The sequence below is a fragment of the Capricornis sumatraensis genome, chromosome 16, assembly GCF_032405125.1.
Source record: "Capricornis sumatraensis isolate serow.1 chromosome 16, serow.2, whole genome shotgun sequence".
Lineage (NCBI taxonomy): Eukaryota > Metazoa > Chordata > Mammalia > Artiodactyla > Bovidae > Capricornis > Capricornis sumatraensis.
This window is the reverse complement of record NC_091084.1, coordinates 77,008,531-77,024,970: the sequence shown is the minus strand read 5'-3', so window position 1 is coordinate 77,024,970 and position 16,440 is coordinate 77,008,531. Positions and strand designations below refer to the sequence as shown.

General features: G+C 42.3%; 1 protein-coding gene across 6 annotated transcripts in view; it reads left to right on the top strand.

Moving 5' to 3' along the window:
* The window catches only part of AMBRA1 (autophagy and beclin 1 regulator 1), a 135,130-nt gene that overhangs the window by 16,447 nt on the left and 102,243 nt on the right, over positions 1-16,440 (top strand). For 3 of the 6 annotated variants that reach the window (XM_068988162.1, XM_068988161.1, XM_068988159.1), the window contains one exon: positions 14,470-14,556. The exons of the other annotated variants lie outside the window; for them this stretch is intronic. In XM_068988162.1, the coding sequence (XP_068844263.1) occupies positions 14,470-14,556 (87 nt within the window). The remainder of the gene's footprint in view (positions 1-14,469; positions 14,557-16,440) is intronic. 6 annotated transcript variants of the gene reach the window in all.

The window sequence follows — 16,440 nt, the reverse complement described above, 5'->3', positions numbered from 1 at the left end:
GACATACACTCAGAATTGATATTGCTGGGTTTTATGGTAGCTGTATTCTCAACATTTTGAGGAACTGCAGTGCTCTGTGTCAGCAACTACACAGTTTTACAGTTCTACCAACAGTGTGCAAGAGTTCCTGTTTCTCCATATCCTCATCAGAATTGTTATTTTCTGTTTTGGGTTTTTTGGGTTTTTTTGTTTGTTTGTTTTTGGAGAGCTGCATCTTACTATTCATGAGATGATATGTCATTGTGGGTTATTTGCAGGGTTATTTCCCTGATGATAAATGATGTTGAGCATCTTTTCATGCTTATTGACCATTTGTATATATTCTTTGGATAAATGTCTATTCTGGTCCATGGCCCATTTTTTAAAATTGGGTTTTTGGTTGTTTTTAACTTATTGGAGTTCTTTATATATATTCTGGATATTAACCCTTTATCTGATAAATAGCTTACGAACATTTTGTCCTGTTCTGTAGTTTGCCTTTTTATTCTCTTGTTTCCTTTGCTTAAGTTTTAAAAGTCTGATGCAGTCCCAGTTGTCTGTTTTTACTCTTATTACCAGTGTTTTTTTGCGTGTCGTATCTAGGAAATCATTGCCTGTTCCAATGTCATAAAACTTTCCCCCTATATTTTCTCATAAAACTTTCCCCCTAACTGTGAATTTTATAGTTTTAGGTCATATGTTTAGGTTTTTAGTCCATTTTGAGTTAATTTTTACCTGTGGCATAAAATAAGGGTCCATCTTTATTCTTTTGCATGTAGATAGACAGTTTTCTCAGTACCATTTGTGAAGACTTCTTGCCCTCATTGTCAAACATCATTTGACCATTTACACAAGGGTTTATATCTGGGTTCTCTATTCTGTTCCATTAGTCTATATGTCTATCTTTATGCCAGTACCATACTGTTTTAATTACTGTAGCTTTGCAGTATGATTTGAAACCAGGAAGTGTTAAGCTTTCAGCTAGGTTCCTCTTTCACAAGATTATTTGACTAGTCAGAACTCTTTTTGAGATTCCATATGAATTTTAGGATATTTTTTTTCTCTTTCTGCAAAAAAAAAGGGCAGTTGGGATTTTGATAGAGATTTCATTGAATCTGTAGATTGCTTTGGGCACTATAGACATTTAAACAATATTAAGTCTTCTAATCCATAAACATGAGATGTCTGTTGTTTCATTAATTTTTTTCAGTGGTGTTTTATAGTTTTCGGTGTATAAATCTTCTACCTCTTTGGATAAGGTTATTCCTACATATTTTATTCTTTTTGATGCTATTATAAGCAGGAGTATTTTCTTAATTTCCCTTTTCAGTTCAGTTCAGTCGCTCAGTCGTGTCCGACTCTTTGCGACCCCATGAATCACAGCATGCCTTTTAGCAGATGTAAATCTTTAAAATTAAAACAAAAAGGAACTTTTTTTAACTTCAGAAGTGTGTTTTCCCAGAAGTACAGCACTGTTTCTTTTTTTGCATGCTTTTCTGATTCCTTTTCCTACTGCCTCTTATGAGTTCTCAAAATTGAGATAGAAGCTTGACTGATCATTTTCTGTTACTCCTTGAAGGCAAAGGACCATTGCTATAATTGTTGTCCTAACAGAATTACTGAAATTTTTTGTTTTGTTTTTATTTAATTTTTAAAATTTTAATTGAAGTATAGTTGATGGCAACCCACTCCAGTACTCTTGCCTGGAAAAGCCCATGGACGGAGGAGCCTGGTAGGCTGCAGTCCATGGGGTCGAGAAGAGTTAGGCATGACTGAGCGACTTCACTTTCACTTTTCACTTTCATGCATTGGAGAAGGAAATGGCAACCCACTCCAGTATTCTTGCCTGGAGAATCCCAGGGACAGAGGACCCTAGTGGCCTGCCATCTATGGGGTCACACACAGTCGGACACGACTGAAGTGACTTAGCAGCAGCATAGTTGATTTACAAAGAGTTGCTGAATTTTTAGACCCTCCTAGAAGGCAGTGGCCCCCCACTCCAGTACTCTTGCCTGGAAAATCCCATGGATGGGGGAGCCTAGTCGGCTACAGTCCATGGGGTCGCTAAGAGTCAGGCATGACTGAGCAACTTCACTTTCACTTTTCACTTTCATGCATTGGAGAAGGAAATGGCAACTCACTCCAGTGTTCTTGCCTGGAGAATCCCAGGGACAGAGGAGCCTAGTGGGCTGCCATCTCTGGGGTTGCACAGAGTCGGACACGACTGAAGCGACTTAGCAGCAGCAGCAGAGCAACTAAATTTGACCGTTGTGTTAGATGGTACTGTTTTGGATGTGATAAGATTGGGGGTGGGAGAGAGGTGTCCATATATGAGAATGTGTTTGTTGTGTGATCTTTGGCCAGTGGTCCTCAAAGTGTGGTCCTCAGACCAGGAACATCAGCAACTCCTGCTGATGTTAGAAATGTGAGTTTCTGGGCTCATTCCAGACCTCCTGAATCAGAAACTGGGGGTGGGAGGCATGCAGTCTGTGTTTTAAACAAGCTCTCCAGATGATTTTGATATGCACCAAGTTAGAGAGCAGTTTTAGACCATCTAGGAACTCTTACTACTTATTTATTATTTATTTTTATAATTATTTCTTTGTTTTTGGCTGCACTGGATCTCCGTTGCTGCACAGGTTTTCTCTGGTGGTAACGAGCAGGAGCTCCTCTTTGTTGCAGTGTGAGGGCTTCTCATTGCGATGCCCTCCTTTGTTGCAGTGCCCAGGCTCTAGGCACTTGGGCTTCAGTCGTTGAAGCACACAGGTCCGGTAGTTGGGGCTCATGGGCCCTTGAGCACACGGGCTTCAGTAGTTGCTGTGCGCCAGCTCAGTAGTTGTGGCGCACGGGCTTAGTTGCTCCTCAGCGTGTGGAATTGTCCCGGACCATGGATTGAACCCATGCCCCCTGCATTGGCAGGCGGATTCTTAACCACTGGACCAGCCAAAAAGTCCTAGACCATCTAGAAAGTCTTAGCGTCACCACCAGCCTCTCCTCCCCCATCCCTAAGTCTCTGTGGTGTACTAAAATTCCTTGGCATTATCCATCACCTTTATTTTCCTTTTCCTCCTGTCCCTTGTTTCAGTGTTGCTTTAACTCGTGATCTCCTTACGTTCCCCCTCTTTTCTTTTCTTGCAATGGATTATAATAGAAGGAGTTGAATTTGAGCAACCTTGGATTCAAATCCTGGCCCTATTCTGTGACCCAGAGGAGGTTAAGGATCCTCTCTGAACCTCAGTTTCCTCAATTTTAAAGTTACTGTGATGCAGGTTAAATGAGGTAAGCATCAGACGCTCAAGAAATGCCAGCTCTCCTTTCTTTTCTCTGTTACCACTCTGCTCAAAAAACAAACAAACAAAAAAAGTCCCTAAACAACAACAGCAAAAAAATGCCTTTTACTGTGACACATTTCCTACAGGTCGTTTTCTTTTCTGTGTTAGTATCCTATTTTTTTCCCCCAAGACTTCAGCCTTCATGGTGTGTTTGTGAAATCTCACCCTATAAAATTGAAGTAAACCAAGTACATAAAAAAGTGAGGTGCCATATAAAGAGAAGATAAGGGACGCGTTGTGATGGCGCTGGTGCTAGTTACTCCCATTAGTCACTTGCAGCAGACACAGTGAGGCTCTGTTTTAGAAAGTGCAATAGTGCAGGGAGTGGTCTGGTTCATAGCAGGGGAATGGAATAGTATCTTCATTTTTCCTGCACTCTATTACAATGATTCGTGCAAAAGAAACTGGTTCTGCCTCTTGATAAGAGAGGGAGTATAAACAGCCTTAATTTCTCAAGTTCTAAGGGCTCCTTCTGTATTGAGAGCGAGCCATCCAGGGCAGAAGTGTGTTCAGAAAGGAGAGCCTGACTGGGACAGGTAGAAAAGAGCAGAAAGTTTTTCTTTTGACGTTAACTCTTTTGACCAGAACCAAGACCTCATGCTTTGGACATAGTGAGCAAGTTTGCCCTGAGTTTTATTGTTTAAGGTCTGTTTCCAGATGTCTTATTTAGTGTCTGTTTTGGTAGCTGAAGTTCCCTTGAGTACCAATACAATTAATTTAGGCTTGTAAGCTAACTTTTTATGCTGCTTTTGTAGCTAGCTTGAAAGTTATAGAAGATTGGAACCTAGTTCCTTCATCTACTGATGCATAACCAAAAAAAAAAAAACAAAAAAACCTAGTGACTTAAAATAGCAGTTTTATGTCTTTCATTGTTCTTTGGGTAGAAGGGAGGTCCGTTGGGAAGTTCTGCTGGTCTTGCTTGAGGTCTCTCTCAAGTCAACCGGAAGCGCATTTAGAACAGCCAGGCCTCTCAAGGACTCCTCTTTCCTTGTGCCCTCTCCAGCAGAGTAGCCAGACTTTTAAGGTAGCAGCTTAGGGCTTCCAAAAGTGACAGTTCCACGAGGGAGGAAAGGGAAGCCGTCAGTTGTCTTCAAGGCTTAGACCCAGAACTCTCTGTGTTCTCTTGATTAAAGCAAATAACAGGCTAGTCTACATTCAGTGTGAGAGGAGACCACATGGGGGCAAGAATGCCAAGAAGTGTTGCTCTCTGGTCCCTCTTCAGATACTAGCCACTCCAGAGACCATGGCCATTTTATAGACTGCTGTACACCCAGTAACAAAACACTCAATAATTATTTGTGGTTTGAATCAGTGGTTGGATGGACCAACAGCCAAATTGGTGGTTGGTTGACTGACTGCTCTTGTTGGTTTATTTGGGTCAGGCTCATGTGATTCTTAGAGCAGAAATACCCATGTGTATGCCTTTATAGAACTGGTCCTTCCTCAACATGTCTTTCTAGGAAACCAACTTTTTAGGAATAGTGACTTGCCTGACCATGTGTTCCCTGCAGATACTTTTGGAAATTGTCATCCAGGGAAAGAAAAAAAAAAAACCCACTATTTATTAGGCTGTGTACTGGCTACTAATGTTCTTACTTAATCATAACAACCTTGTGAAATAGGCATTTCCCATTAAATTTGGACGCTGAGGATAATGAACTTGCCAGAGGTCACACAGCTCATAAGTGACCCAAGATCACGAGTTAAACTGCAATTTGTTTCTAAAGCTAAAGCATTGACTTGCCTCATATATTAGTTATTCAGAGCTTCCCGTCATTAATCTCAGAGTATTAAGATATATCACAGGATTTCTCAAAAGCAGCACTATCAACATTTCAGGCCGCATAATTCTTTGTCAGGGAGTTGGGGAGGAATGTCCCTGCATCTTAGGGTGCAGCACCCTGCCTTTGCCCACTAGATACCAGTGTACTCCCCCCATCCAGTTTCAGCTTCTGAAAATGTCTCTAGATACAGGTCCCCTGGGGGACACCCCCTCCCACTGAAAACGATTGATAAGGTATTTCATGATTTTCTGTCCTTTGACGTTGGCTGGTTTTTGATACTGTATTTCACAAAGAGCTTGCAGTGGCTTCAAACTGCCTTATTTTTATAATTGTTATAATCATGCTGCCTGGTTCTGATACTCTTGAGTCCTGCCTCTCTCTTTTTTCGCCTTGTCTATTTGCTTTTATCTGATTCTGCTAAATAAAATACTGCAGGTGGATCAAGTGTTTGTAAGGACTTTTTTACACAGGTATCGATTCTGCAGGCATTTACATCTCTGAGATTATAACCATTAGTGCTAGTGGAAAGAAGGCAATTTACATCTTCTGCTTATAGTGGAGGGGAGGGGGATGCATACTGGTTAGCACGTTGGGAATTAAATGGCTTCCAGGCTCCGTGGAGTTAATCTTCTTGGTAGAGCTGATTGATGTGCGTGTGCAGTTCTTTTGGAAAACGGGGGTGGAGAGTGGAGATTGCAGTTTTTCTCCTAATTGTACTTTAGGTGTCATTTATGCCAATTTCGTGTTGTCTAGACAGAGAAATGGTAGAGAGATTATTCCAGTGGAGTCAAATGCTCAGTCCAGAGGGAATCAGGAAGGTTGCTGAAGTCAGGATCAGGGTGGAAGGGCAAGTAGTGTACTCCCAGAGGCGAATCAGTGAAAATCAAATGTCACTAAGAGAAGCAGTTCAGTGTGAACCCAGGATATAGGAAAAGTGATTGTACTCTGAGCTTCAAGTTAGCTCCAGGGCTAACTGGATTGTTTGGGGGCCCAGCTGGAATCTCTGCCCTCTTTTCTATTTCTGTAGACTCCAGAAACCTCATTACTTGAACAGACATGCGCCAGGAAGGCTGCCTCTCGGCCTCTGGTTGATAAATGCCCCAGCCTGTTGTGCAGTCCTTTTTTCCTCACTCTCTTGTTAGGCTTCATTTACTAACTTCCCTTTGCCATCCTGATGTTGACCCTAAGGTTTTACTTCATATTATAGAGTATAGTGTTTGCAGTATACCCAGGTCAGCGGAACAAACGACCCTCATCGAGAGTTTTTAAAATTTCAGATCAGGAATGTGAATGTGAAAAGTCATCTGAGAAGAAATGTACAGGGTTTGCTGTTCCTGTAGCCATCAATGATTATATCCTGCAGCCTTTGTAGTATCAGTAGGTCTAGAGATAGACTTTTTTTTGGAATTATCTATTATTCTGAATAAAATTAGCTGAGAATTCCAGGATTATTGAATTCTGTAAATGTCTTCTTGATTCGGGGGGGAAGCAGTCAAGTAGGGTACACCACCTCTTAATTAACGTCCACACTTGCACATCGTGGCTGCTGCTTGTTAGTACGTGTGCACGTGAGTATCAGAACCAGCTGTGGAACTTGTCATTGATACGATCCTACTTATCCTTTGGTGAAAAGCCTCTGATCTAAATTCCTAGTCTAAAAATGTCTGATCTGTGGGCCCACCTCCCAAGTCTCACAAAGAAAGAATTGGGGACAGCATAAACATGTCCATGTAGATGACCTTGGACCTTTGAGTTCAGATGCTGACAAAAGTGAGTTTTTATTGTAAATGGAAGCTTCATACCTATAGTGCGATGTGTTGAGGACACACAGGAGCTAAGTATAGCACTAACCAATCTTTTTACAAATGTATTAAAAATAACCCACCAAGTATGTTCCAGTATAGAATGAAATTTATTTAAAAGTGAAAATACCTCAGGGCCTCACGGTCAGCAGAGGGTCAGATGTTTGCAGAGGGATCTAGCTGACTTTTCAGGCAAGACTTTTGTGCAGCTAGACACACAGTTGCACATCCCGTATGAATTGTTTCCAGCTTCTTTCCTCTTGGTGTCTGTGACTATGCTGTGCTCTGATGTTTTGCCATCTATTGCTCACTGCGGAGAGACATTGAGGAATATGTTAATGTTTTGTAAAGATGTTTTCAAGCTTTTCTGGTAAAAAGCCTTTATTTTGAGCCCTGTGAATTGTTTATGCTTGATGGTGGTAAAACAAGGCTGAGCCGCACAACAGGCGCCGTACGCTCTTTCTGCCACGTGTCTGTCTTCTCCCCAAGGTTAGCCTTCTAGCAGTGCCGCCTTGCCTTGGTCTGCCCCACAGCAGGGGCAGGAATCGCCTGGCGGGCCCTGCTGGCAGCCGCATCATGTGCCGTAAGCGCACCCCTAGAACTCGGGGGCCCTACAGGGATCAGATGAGTGCCTATCGTTGGATAACTTAAATGATAATTGCCACTGTGTGAAATGGGGAGGCTTGGATGCCTCCGCTGTAAAGCAGAGATGTCAATTTGGAAATCATAATAGAGGTGTCGTTTCAGAACACACAATTATTTTTCACTAAGAATAAGGGCTTGTCATGCGTTGAGGCAGAGCTCTGGGGCTTGCAGAGCAGGATGCAGACGTGGAGAAGGCAGTGGTGTGTCCAGGTTTCTTTGGCCTCCCACCCCTTCACTGCCCCGAAAACACTGCCCTCTTCTCCCCTGCGAGCTCTCCTTTGGCAATAAGCTGTCTGGGAGCATCAGTGGTAGTTTCCCAGGCAAGTAGCCAGCCTCTGACTTTATGATTTAATAAGCCTCCCAGGGACCAGGCTGCACTGCGTTTATCAGGACAAACATGTCAGCACTTTAACCTGAGTGGCTGAAGGGACCCGAGGGGTGAAGACTGATGTCAGCAGTTTCTGAGAAACTAGTTCCTTCAGGAATTTCTGTGTGAGGTTTTGGACATCCAGAAACCTTGTCTGAAAGGCACGGGGTCAGTGACAGGTGATCAGATATGTCTTCTTGCTTATTTTTCCAAATCTTAGTCTTGCTGATTTACTCTCCTTAGATATTTACTAGCTTCCTTTTGTGTGTTCATTAGGATGTGAGTTTTAATGGGGATAAAAAGATGACTTGGATCCAGTACTTGCTTTCATGTAGCTTATAGTCCAGTGGTAGAAACAAGAAGACGTAAGGAACTGCAGTACCAAGTGACAGGGGGCAGGCCTTTTAAGAGAGGGTTCAACCGCAATGGGGGATGAGGGAAGCGAGGGGGAGCTTCTCACCAGAAGAGTCAGACATTTGAGCTTTGAAGGGTTTTTATAGGCAGAGATGGGGAAGAACTTTCCAGAAAGAAGGAATGGCCAAACGAAAAACAGGGGTGAAATAGTGAGGGGTGTGTTTAGTATAGCTAGAGTAGTAGTTCTCAAAGTGTGGCCTGGGGTCCTTAAAGTCAAAACTATCTTTATAACAATGCTGAGATATTCTTTGTCTTTTTCACTGTTTGTGCTTGTATATTCCATTTTTCTCAGTTTTAATCTCAAATATAGTATATATTGGTAGATAAAACCCATATAAGCAAAAGCTCTTTGGGGTCCTCAATAATTTTTAAGAGTGTTAACTGTATATAAAATAGATAACCAATAAGGCCCTACTGTGTATCACAGGGAACTTGACTCAATACTCTGTAATGACTTATATGGGTTAAGAATCAGAAAAAGTGGATATATGTATAACTGATTCACTTTGCTGTTTACCTGAAACTATACAACATTGGAGATCAACTTTACTCCAATAAAATATATTTTTTTTGAGTTTTAAAGGAACTCTGAGACCAAAAAGTTTGAAAACCACTGGACCAGAGCTTATAGTATGTTCCGAAGGAATGAGAAATTGGACTGCAGAGATTTGAGTGCCACACTGAGGAATTTGGAGTTTATTCCTAAGCAGAAGGGAGTTATTCCTTTGAGCTTGGCTCCCCTGAACTGGACTAGCAGATGTCACACACACACCAGAGCCAGACTGGGAAATTACTCATTAGGTGTGGGGCACTAGTGGCGTTCTATTAGTAGCTCCTAGGAGCAGTTGTGGAGAAGGTGGTGGCACCCCACTCCAGCACTCTTGCCTGGAAAAGCCCATGGACGGAGGAGCCTGGTGGGCTGCAGTCCATGGGGTTGCCAAGAGTCGGACATGATGGAGGGACTTCACTTTCACTTTTCACTTTCATGCACTGAACCCACTTTCATGCACTGAACCCACTCCAGTATTCTTGCCTGGAGGATCCCAGGGAGGCGGAGCCTGGCGGGCTGCCGTCTGTGGGGTCATGCAGAGTCGGACGCGACTGAAGCGACTCAGCAGCAGCAGCAGCTGTCCTTATCCGTATATGAGTGTCAGCAGTTGATTGTTTCTAGTGTTGGAGACGTCTGTACATGATTGTTGGCTTTAGTTTGTTGATTTTCTGTGTGATCTGACAACCAGTTTAAAAGCATATCTTTAGGATATAGTTGTTTATTAAGGAAGAGTTCTCCCTGGCTTGTTTATTCTGCCTAGACCGTTACCCAGACTTCTGCTTCTCAATCCTAATATCTGGTCAATTTGAAAGAAAGTTTCTTTCCTTTTGGATGACCCGTCTCATCTACCCTGACAACTTTGTTGTTTTCCAGAGCTTTCTTCTACTACTATTTTTTATTGTTTTCTTAGTCATCAAAGGATACAGCTGATTTATGGAACCTTTGCACAGATTCAGGGTATTAATTGAGTCAGGAAGAAATAGTTGTATTCATATAAAATATTAGGAATTTTGTAGCTTAAATTGTCTTCCTGTTGACATGATTTTAGTAGGGCGTAATATTAATTTTTGATGACTTAACTCTAGTGTGTAATACTTTAAGTTTTTCTGTTCCTTTCCATAGTGACTCCACCTTTTACTTTAGAGCATGAATGGCCAGATTTTTTTTTTCTGTAAAGGGCTGCTGCTGCTGCTAGGTCTCTTCGGTCGTGTCCAACTCTGTGCAACCCCATAGATGGCAGCCCACCAGGCTCCCCTGTCCCTGGGATTCTCCAGGCAAGAACACTGGAGTGGGTTGCCATTTCCTTCTCCAATGCATGAAAGTGAAAAGTGAAAGTGAAGTCGCTCAGTCGTGTCTGACTCTTTGCGACCCCATGGACTGCAGCCTACCAGGCTCCTCCATCCATGGGATTTTCCAGGCAAGAGTACTGGAGTGGGTTGCCGTTGCCTTCTCCCTGTAAAGGGCTAGGCAGTATGTATGAGAGGCTTATTATAGGCCTATTCCTATCTAGACTACTCAACTCTGCCTTCCTAGCTCCAGAGCAGTCACAGACAATATTTGAATGAATGGTTATGGCTGTGTTTGGATAAAACTTTATTTATAAAAGCAGGCAGCTGGCCGAGTGCCTGTAGTTTGCCAAACCTGCTTTTTAGAGGCAATTTGCTATTTTGAAGAAAGTCTTTTTAAGAAGTGAGTGATTCTTTTGCAAATGAGTAGTTTTCTCTTTAGTTTTCAGTGGTTTACTTTTAGATTTTGTATATTTGATGTTTTAAATTTTGAAATAATTTCAGACTTGCGGAAAAGTTGCAAAAATAGTGCAAAGAATTCCCATTATACTCTTCACTCACATTCACTGTATGTTAACATTTTACCACATTTTCTGTAGTATTTTCTCTCTTTTGCTGTATCTATATATGAATATGATTATGCTTTTATTTGTTTAGTTTTAATATTTTATGTTTGTGATTATTGTGTTAAATATTGAATTTTATTAAAGTAGTGTGTAGTCTGACAGAACAGTGGCCTTTAGACTTAAAAAGAACACTTCTGTCACTAAAAGGCTTTTGAGCACTTGTGCTTGTGTGTATGTGTGTGTGTGAGATACACATTATGGTTATACATTTAAATCAAATGTTCTAATATTTTCTTCCTGTTCTCCAGTAGGTCAGAATAGCACAGCCCGTGGTGCACCTCACTTGAACACCACTGGCTTAGAGAATGAACTAGGCAAACTTGTAAAGAAAAGTTTTTTCCTCTGTCATAGCTTCAGTGACTCTTTAAAACATCTCTAACTGGAGTTAACAGGTCAGGATGAAGTGGTACCTTCAAACTTCCACCAACTTGCCTGAGCCCTGCTAAGTCCTGCCTGGTGTCATATTACTGAATTGCTTGATTAATCATGAAGTCAAGTGAGAGTTGTAGCGGCCAGAGCAGAAGGCACTCAGCTGCCATTCTGTTCCTTTCTTTTGCGTCATTTCCCCCTCGATGGCTCTTGGCAAGAAGCTAACTGTGGGAGAGAAAGATCTTTCTTTGAGTTTCCTAGGAGTGCTGGTGATATTTACTTGTCTAGTCACTCTAGTTCTTTCTTTATTCAACACCGATTGTAACAGTCTTTTTTAATCCTTCAGATAGTGTTTGTGTTGTAACTGTAGAGAGCTTAATGTTTCATCAGTGATACATGTTTGGGGGTGCTCTTCATAGTAATTGGCTCTCCTGATATTGTGTATTAGAGTTAAAATACCATGTATGTATGACTTGCCAGTCCACTGTATTGCCTGGGAGCAAATGGTGCCAACAGATTCTAGTAAGTAGGTATAGGGGGTATATCTTCTGAAAGAACCTCATCGGGGACTCCCCAGAGACAAAACTTAACATTTTGGTGTAACTCTGTTTGAAGAGGTCTTCCTAATTAAGATCGGAATTTAGGGTGTGGAGTAGAGTTTGTGGGATTATAAAATAGAAATAGTAAAATTGAAATGACCTAACCTAAGCTCTTCTGGTTCAAGAATCTCCTTTACAGCATGCCTAAAAACTCATCTAATTTCTCTGAATGCTGTCAGTGCCTTGGCAGAGTAGGGGGTAGCATTGGCCTCCTGATTTGGCAGGGTCATTTTAAAGAAGGATATACACTGGTTTACTCTGGATGATGCCCCTTGTCAGACGGCCTCTGCTTATGGCGGGTAACACAACAGGGCTCAGTGATATTCAAGACTCAGTCCAGAACCCATTGGGATAGAACAAGCTTCTGGGTGTTCTGAGGCAGTCAGCTGCTCCCAGATCTTCTGTTCTTCAGCTCCCACCTAATTGCTGTAGCACAAATTTATTAGTAGTGAACATGTGTGTATGCTAAGTCGCTTCAGTCGTGTCCAACTCGTTGTGACCCTATAGACTGTAGCCCACCAGGCTCCTCTGTCCATGGGATTCTCCAGGCAAGAATACTGGAGTGGGTTGCTGTGCCGTCCCCTAGGGGATCTTCCTGACCCAGGGATCGAACCCGAGTCTTTGGTGTCTCCTGCCTCGGCAGGGGTGTTCTTTACCACTAGTACCACCTTATATGATGGCCTAAATTGATACACTTCTCAAAATTCCACTTCTTTTTCCAATCTGTGCCTCTCACCATCCCCTCCTCTCAGAAACATCCCATATTTCAAGATTCAAAGACATGCTGTTACCTTATGTGCACCTATGAAAGAAAAAAAATCCTGCCAATTAAACTGTATCACACAATTATAAGATGTATCCCTATTCCAGACATGTTAAAATGTGGGAGGGAAAGCATGTCTTACAATTGATGAAACACAGAATGTCTGCTGCTGTAAACAGTGATATCATTGAAGATTCAGGTTTCGACCACAGAGAAGTGTTGTATTGCTTTCTTCTCTTCCTCATTGGTTTCACTGTGTTCTGTCCCTTCAAGCGGTGGGATTGTTTTAACTTGTCTTAAGCATGGGGATGATAAGCCTTGTGTAGATCAAGAACATGATATAACACTTGGCTGTCCTGGGTGGGAAGGGTAGGAAGCCAGGCTGATAGGCCTCTGCTGTTCTCTCTTCTCCAGACTCTTAGGAAGAATACTCCGGTGAGCCAGTCGCTGGGATAAAGTGACTGCACACTACTCTACCTAAAGCCAGCTGGTTTTAATAACAGTGAATTGAATTAACTCAATTGGAAAAGATTGGTAGCTGCTCTCCTTACCCTACAGATCTGCTTTAAAGAAGAGTCTGTGGGAGGGGGTTCAGGATTGGGAACTCACATACACCTATGGCTGATTCATGTCAATGTATGGCAAAACCAATACAGTATTGTAAAGCAAAATAAACTAAAAATAAAAATTTTTTAAATTAAAAAAAATAAGAGTCTGGCAGGGAGCCGGAGACCCGCTCCTGGGAAAGCCAGGCAAGATGCTGCCGGAGGGGAGCAGTGTGCATTTCTTCTTGAGACCTCTTCCTTGGAAACATGTTCCATGGCAGGAGCTTGATTGGCACCAAGGCACACTGGAGTTGGGAGGCAGACACGGCAAACTGGGGGACCCCGAGCCATGTTCATCAGATGGGTTTTCACTGGCCCTTCCCATACGGAAAGGAAGAAAAATGTTTTAGTAAAACTTAACAGGAGACTTCGTTCAAAAGTCCAAATTTCTGGCATCCCTTTAAAAAATAGAAAGAGCCAGTGATACTGGATGCACACTCCAGTTTGCACTCGCAGTGGACTCGTGTGCGTAGTCATTTGCAGCATTTGGAGTTGGCAGGCCTTCCCTAGGGGTCTGGTGCTCTCACGCAGCAGTGGTGTGCTGCCATGCAGTGCACCTAACTCCCTGGCCCGCTGATCTCCTTTTTGTGTAGCAATGCTTACCTTTCCAGGCAGTGGCGAGATTAAATGAAGTACATGTAAAGTGCTTAGTATTGCCTGGCACTAAAAAAATGCTCAGTAAATTAACACATAGGACCATTGTACTGATGGCTGGGCTAGATTATATAATTGAGGATTGTTTTTATCAGTTGTTAAGAAGGAAATGGCAACTCTGTCCAGTATTCTTGCCTGGAGAATTCCATTGACAGGGGAGCCCGGAGGACTTAGAATCCATGGGATCAGAGTCAGACACGACTTAGTGACTAAACCACCAAGAAAGCCCTAGAGGGTACTCACACGAAGGATGTGGGCAGAGCAGAATGCCTAGAAGATAATGGGATGTGGATAAGGATAACATGGGGGAACTGAACGCCAAAGTAAACTGTTGGCATTCCATGGTAATCTCTAGGTTTGCCTCTTTTTCCTCTCTCATGTTGATCCCAACCTCCTGTTTGTCTGCTGGAGGTACTGCAGATGAAAATAAGATCATGTCTCTAAAGCATTTGTTCATTTCTCACAGAGGAGCAGTATTCAGGATCATACAGTGGTCATATCCAGTGTGGGCACTCTGGAGTGCTTCATATCCTTACGCCTCTAAGTGCTGGTAGGAAGGATGCGAGCCCAGACAAGAGGTGTCAGCTAGCCGCAAAGGGGGATGTTATTTATCTCTCTCCCCCATTTTTCCTTATGAATGACCTCTGAGTTGGTAATTGACAGGGATTATTGCCATTTTTTTAATCTCTGCTAGGAGGCTGCTGGAGTCTTCCCTCATTTCATTATCCCGTTATGATGGAGCAGGATCCAGAGAGCACCCAATTTACCCAGACCCAGCGAGGTAAGGCTAAAGTGAGCAATGGCACCAGGTGGGGGGGAGGGGCTGCCCTTGGGGTTGCCGAGCTGCTGGAAGCCCCGTCCTGTGCCTCTCTGGTCCTGGTGCTCTTGGACTCTTCAGTTACAGTTTTGAGACAGGTGGTTCAGGTGAAGGGGAAGTGTTCCAGGTAAGTGAACAGCGCCTCTGGTGGCAGAGGGTTATGACTGAGCCTTCATCCTTTGGGGCTCCCTGGCAGAGTCCTAGGATATTTCTCTTCTGCCATTACCATTCAGATGGACAGCCAAAAGGGAAACGACAGTTTTTATTAATAGGGAAATCACTTAACGAGTTAAAAACAAACCAAAAAGTCCTCATTTGAGAGAGAATTTAGAACATCAGAAGGCAGAAATCAAGGTCATTCAGATGTTGACTTTTTGGAGACTACGTGAAGAAAGAGATGGCTGACAAAGGGTAACTGAGTAAAATAAGCTGCATGTTAGTGAAGAGCTTGCCTTACACTAACTAGCAGACGTTTGAAAAGACCTTGAAGAGATTATAAAAAAAAGTTCTCATGAGTTTAAGGCCCACCTTTATACTGGTAACTCAGGAGCAAGGATGGGGTGTTGAGTTGATGTATAATATTTATTTATGGTGAGCAGCCCTTTGGGGATGTCACAGCTGGACCTAATGATTCTGTGAGTGATCCAAAAGGGGGATAACCTGCACATTCTTTAAGCAACTCCAGAACACACACTGTGAAGTTTTGCCAAAAGACGAGGGTAGTTTATAATGGTGGGGTTGAAGGTAACAATGTGGGTCAGAAAAGGCTAAGTGAGCTTTGCTGTAGATCAAGAATTTCAAGTCAAGATTGGAATCTTTAGACCAAGTCGATCTCAAGGATATTGAATAATCTCTTTGTTACCACAGTTACGTCATGATTCTGAGCACTCTTTCTAAGACACTAATGGAAAGATTCCCCATCATCCTATTACTTCCTTTTCCGTACCCCAGAAGTAGCCGATCCAAGGATCAGGGAGCCAGGGATTTATAACTTTAAGACGGGGGGGATGACTCTGATGGGGACTGAGACAAGGAAGTCAGTCTGCAGTCGCATTTGAAAACAATACGCCCTCAGTAAGAGAAGGGATTGTGCTGCATAAACCGATTTCTTTGAGACACTGAGAGGACTTCTTGCTGTAAAGCAGTTGTTTTTTCTTTTTTTTTCTTTTTTTTTAAGGACAGTAGTGGGAATCTCAACCCCAGAATTTTTAACCTGACAAAGTTTAACAGTGATTCCTAAAGACCATTACTTGTCCTCCTTTCATGTGATAAACTTGTTGTTTTTTCCCACTCAGATCTTTATCACAGAAACACCAGGCTTTATGGTGTTTGTATTTTTACATTTTCCCTTTAAACATAAAGTAGGTTTTTTTATCGAGGGAGGTAGTATTCTTCCCTAAGGAAAACTTAAGTTATTTAAAATATTCACTTGGAACACTTTTAGAGTTTGATAATTATCAAGCTCTCAAGTAGAAGGATGATTGTTACCTCATTGTTGGCTTTTTAATTTCTTTTTCCTCTTAGACTTCACCCTGCATAATATGTATAGATCAAAACCTTTATGAGACATCTCAGCATTCAGATCCTTAGCTTCCCTCAGATACGTAAAAAGACAAGACTAGGATATACTTCTACTTAAGAGTTGTGCCAAGAATACATTTTTCTTTACCACTGATGGCATAGTTTTATAGCTTAGGGAATTCCTGTTCAATGGTGAAATTAAACAACTGAGGTTACCTAGTGCTGAGTTTTTACCCCTACATAAAAGGGCAGTCTTTATTTAATTATTGTTAGCATCAGCATTCGGAGAAGGCGATGGCACCCCACTCCAGTACTCTTGCCTGGAAA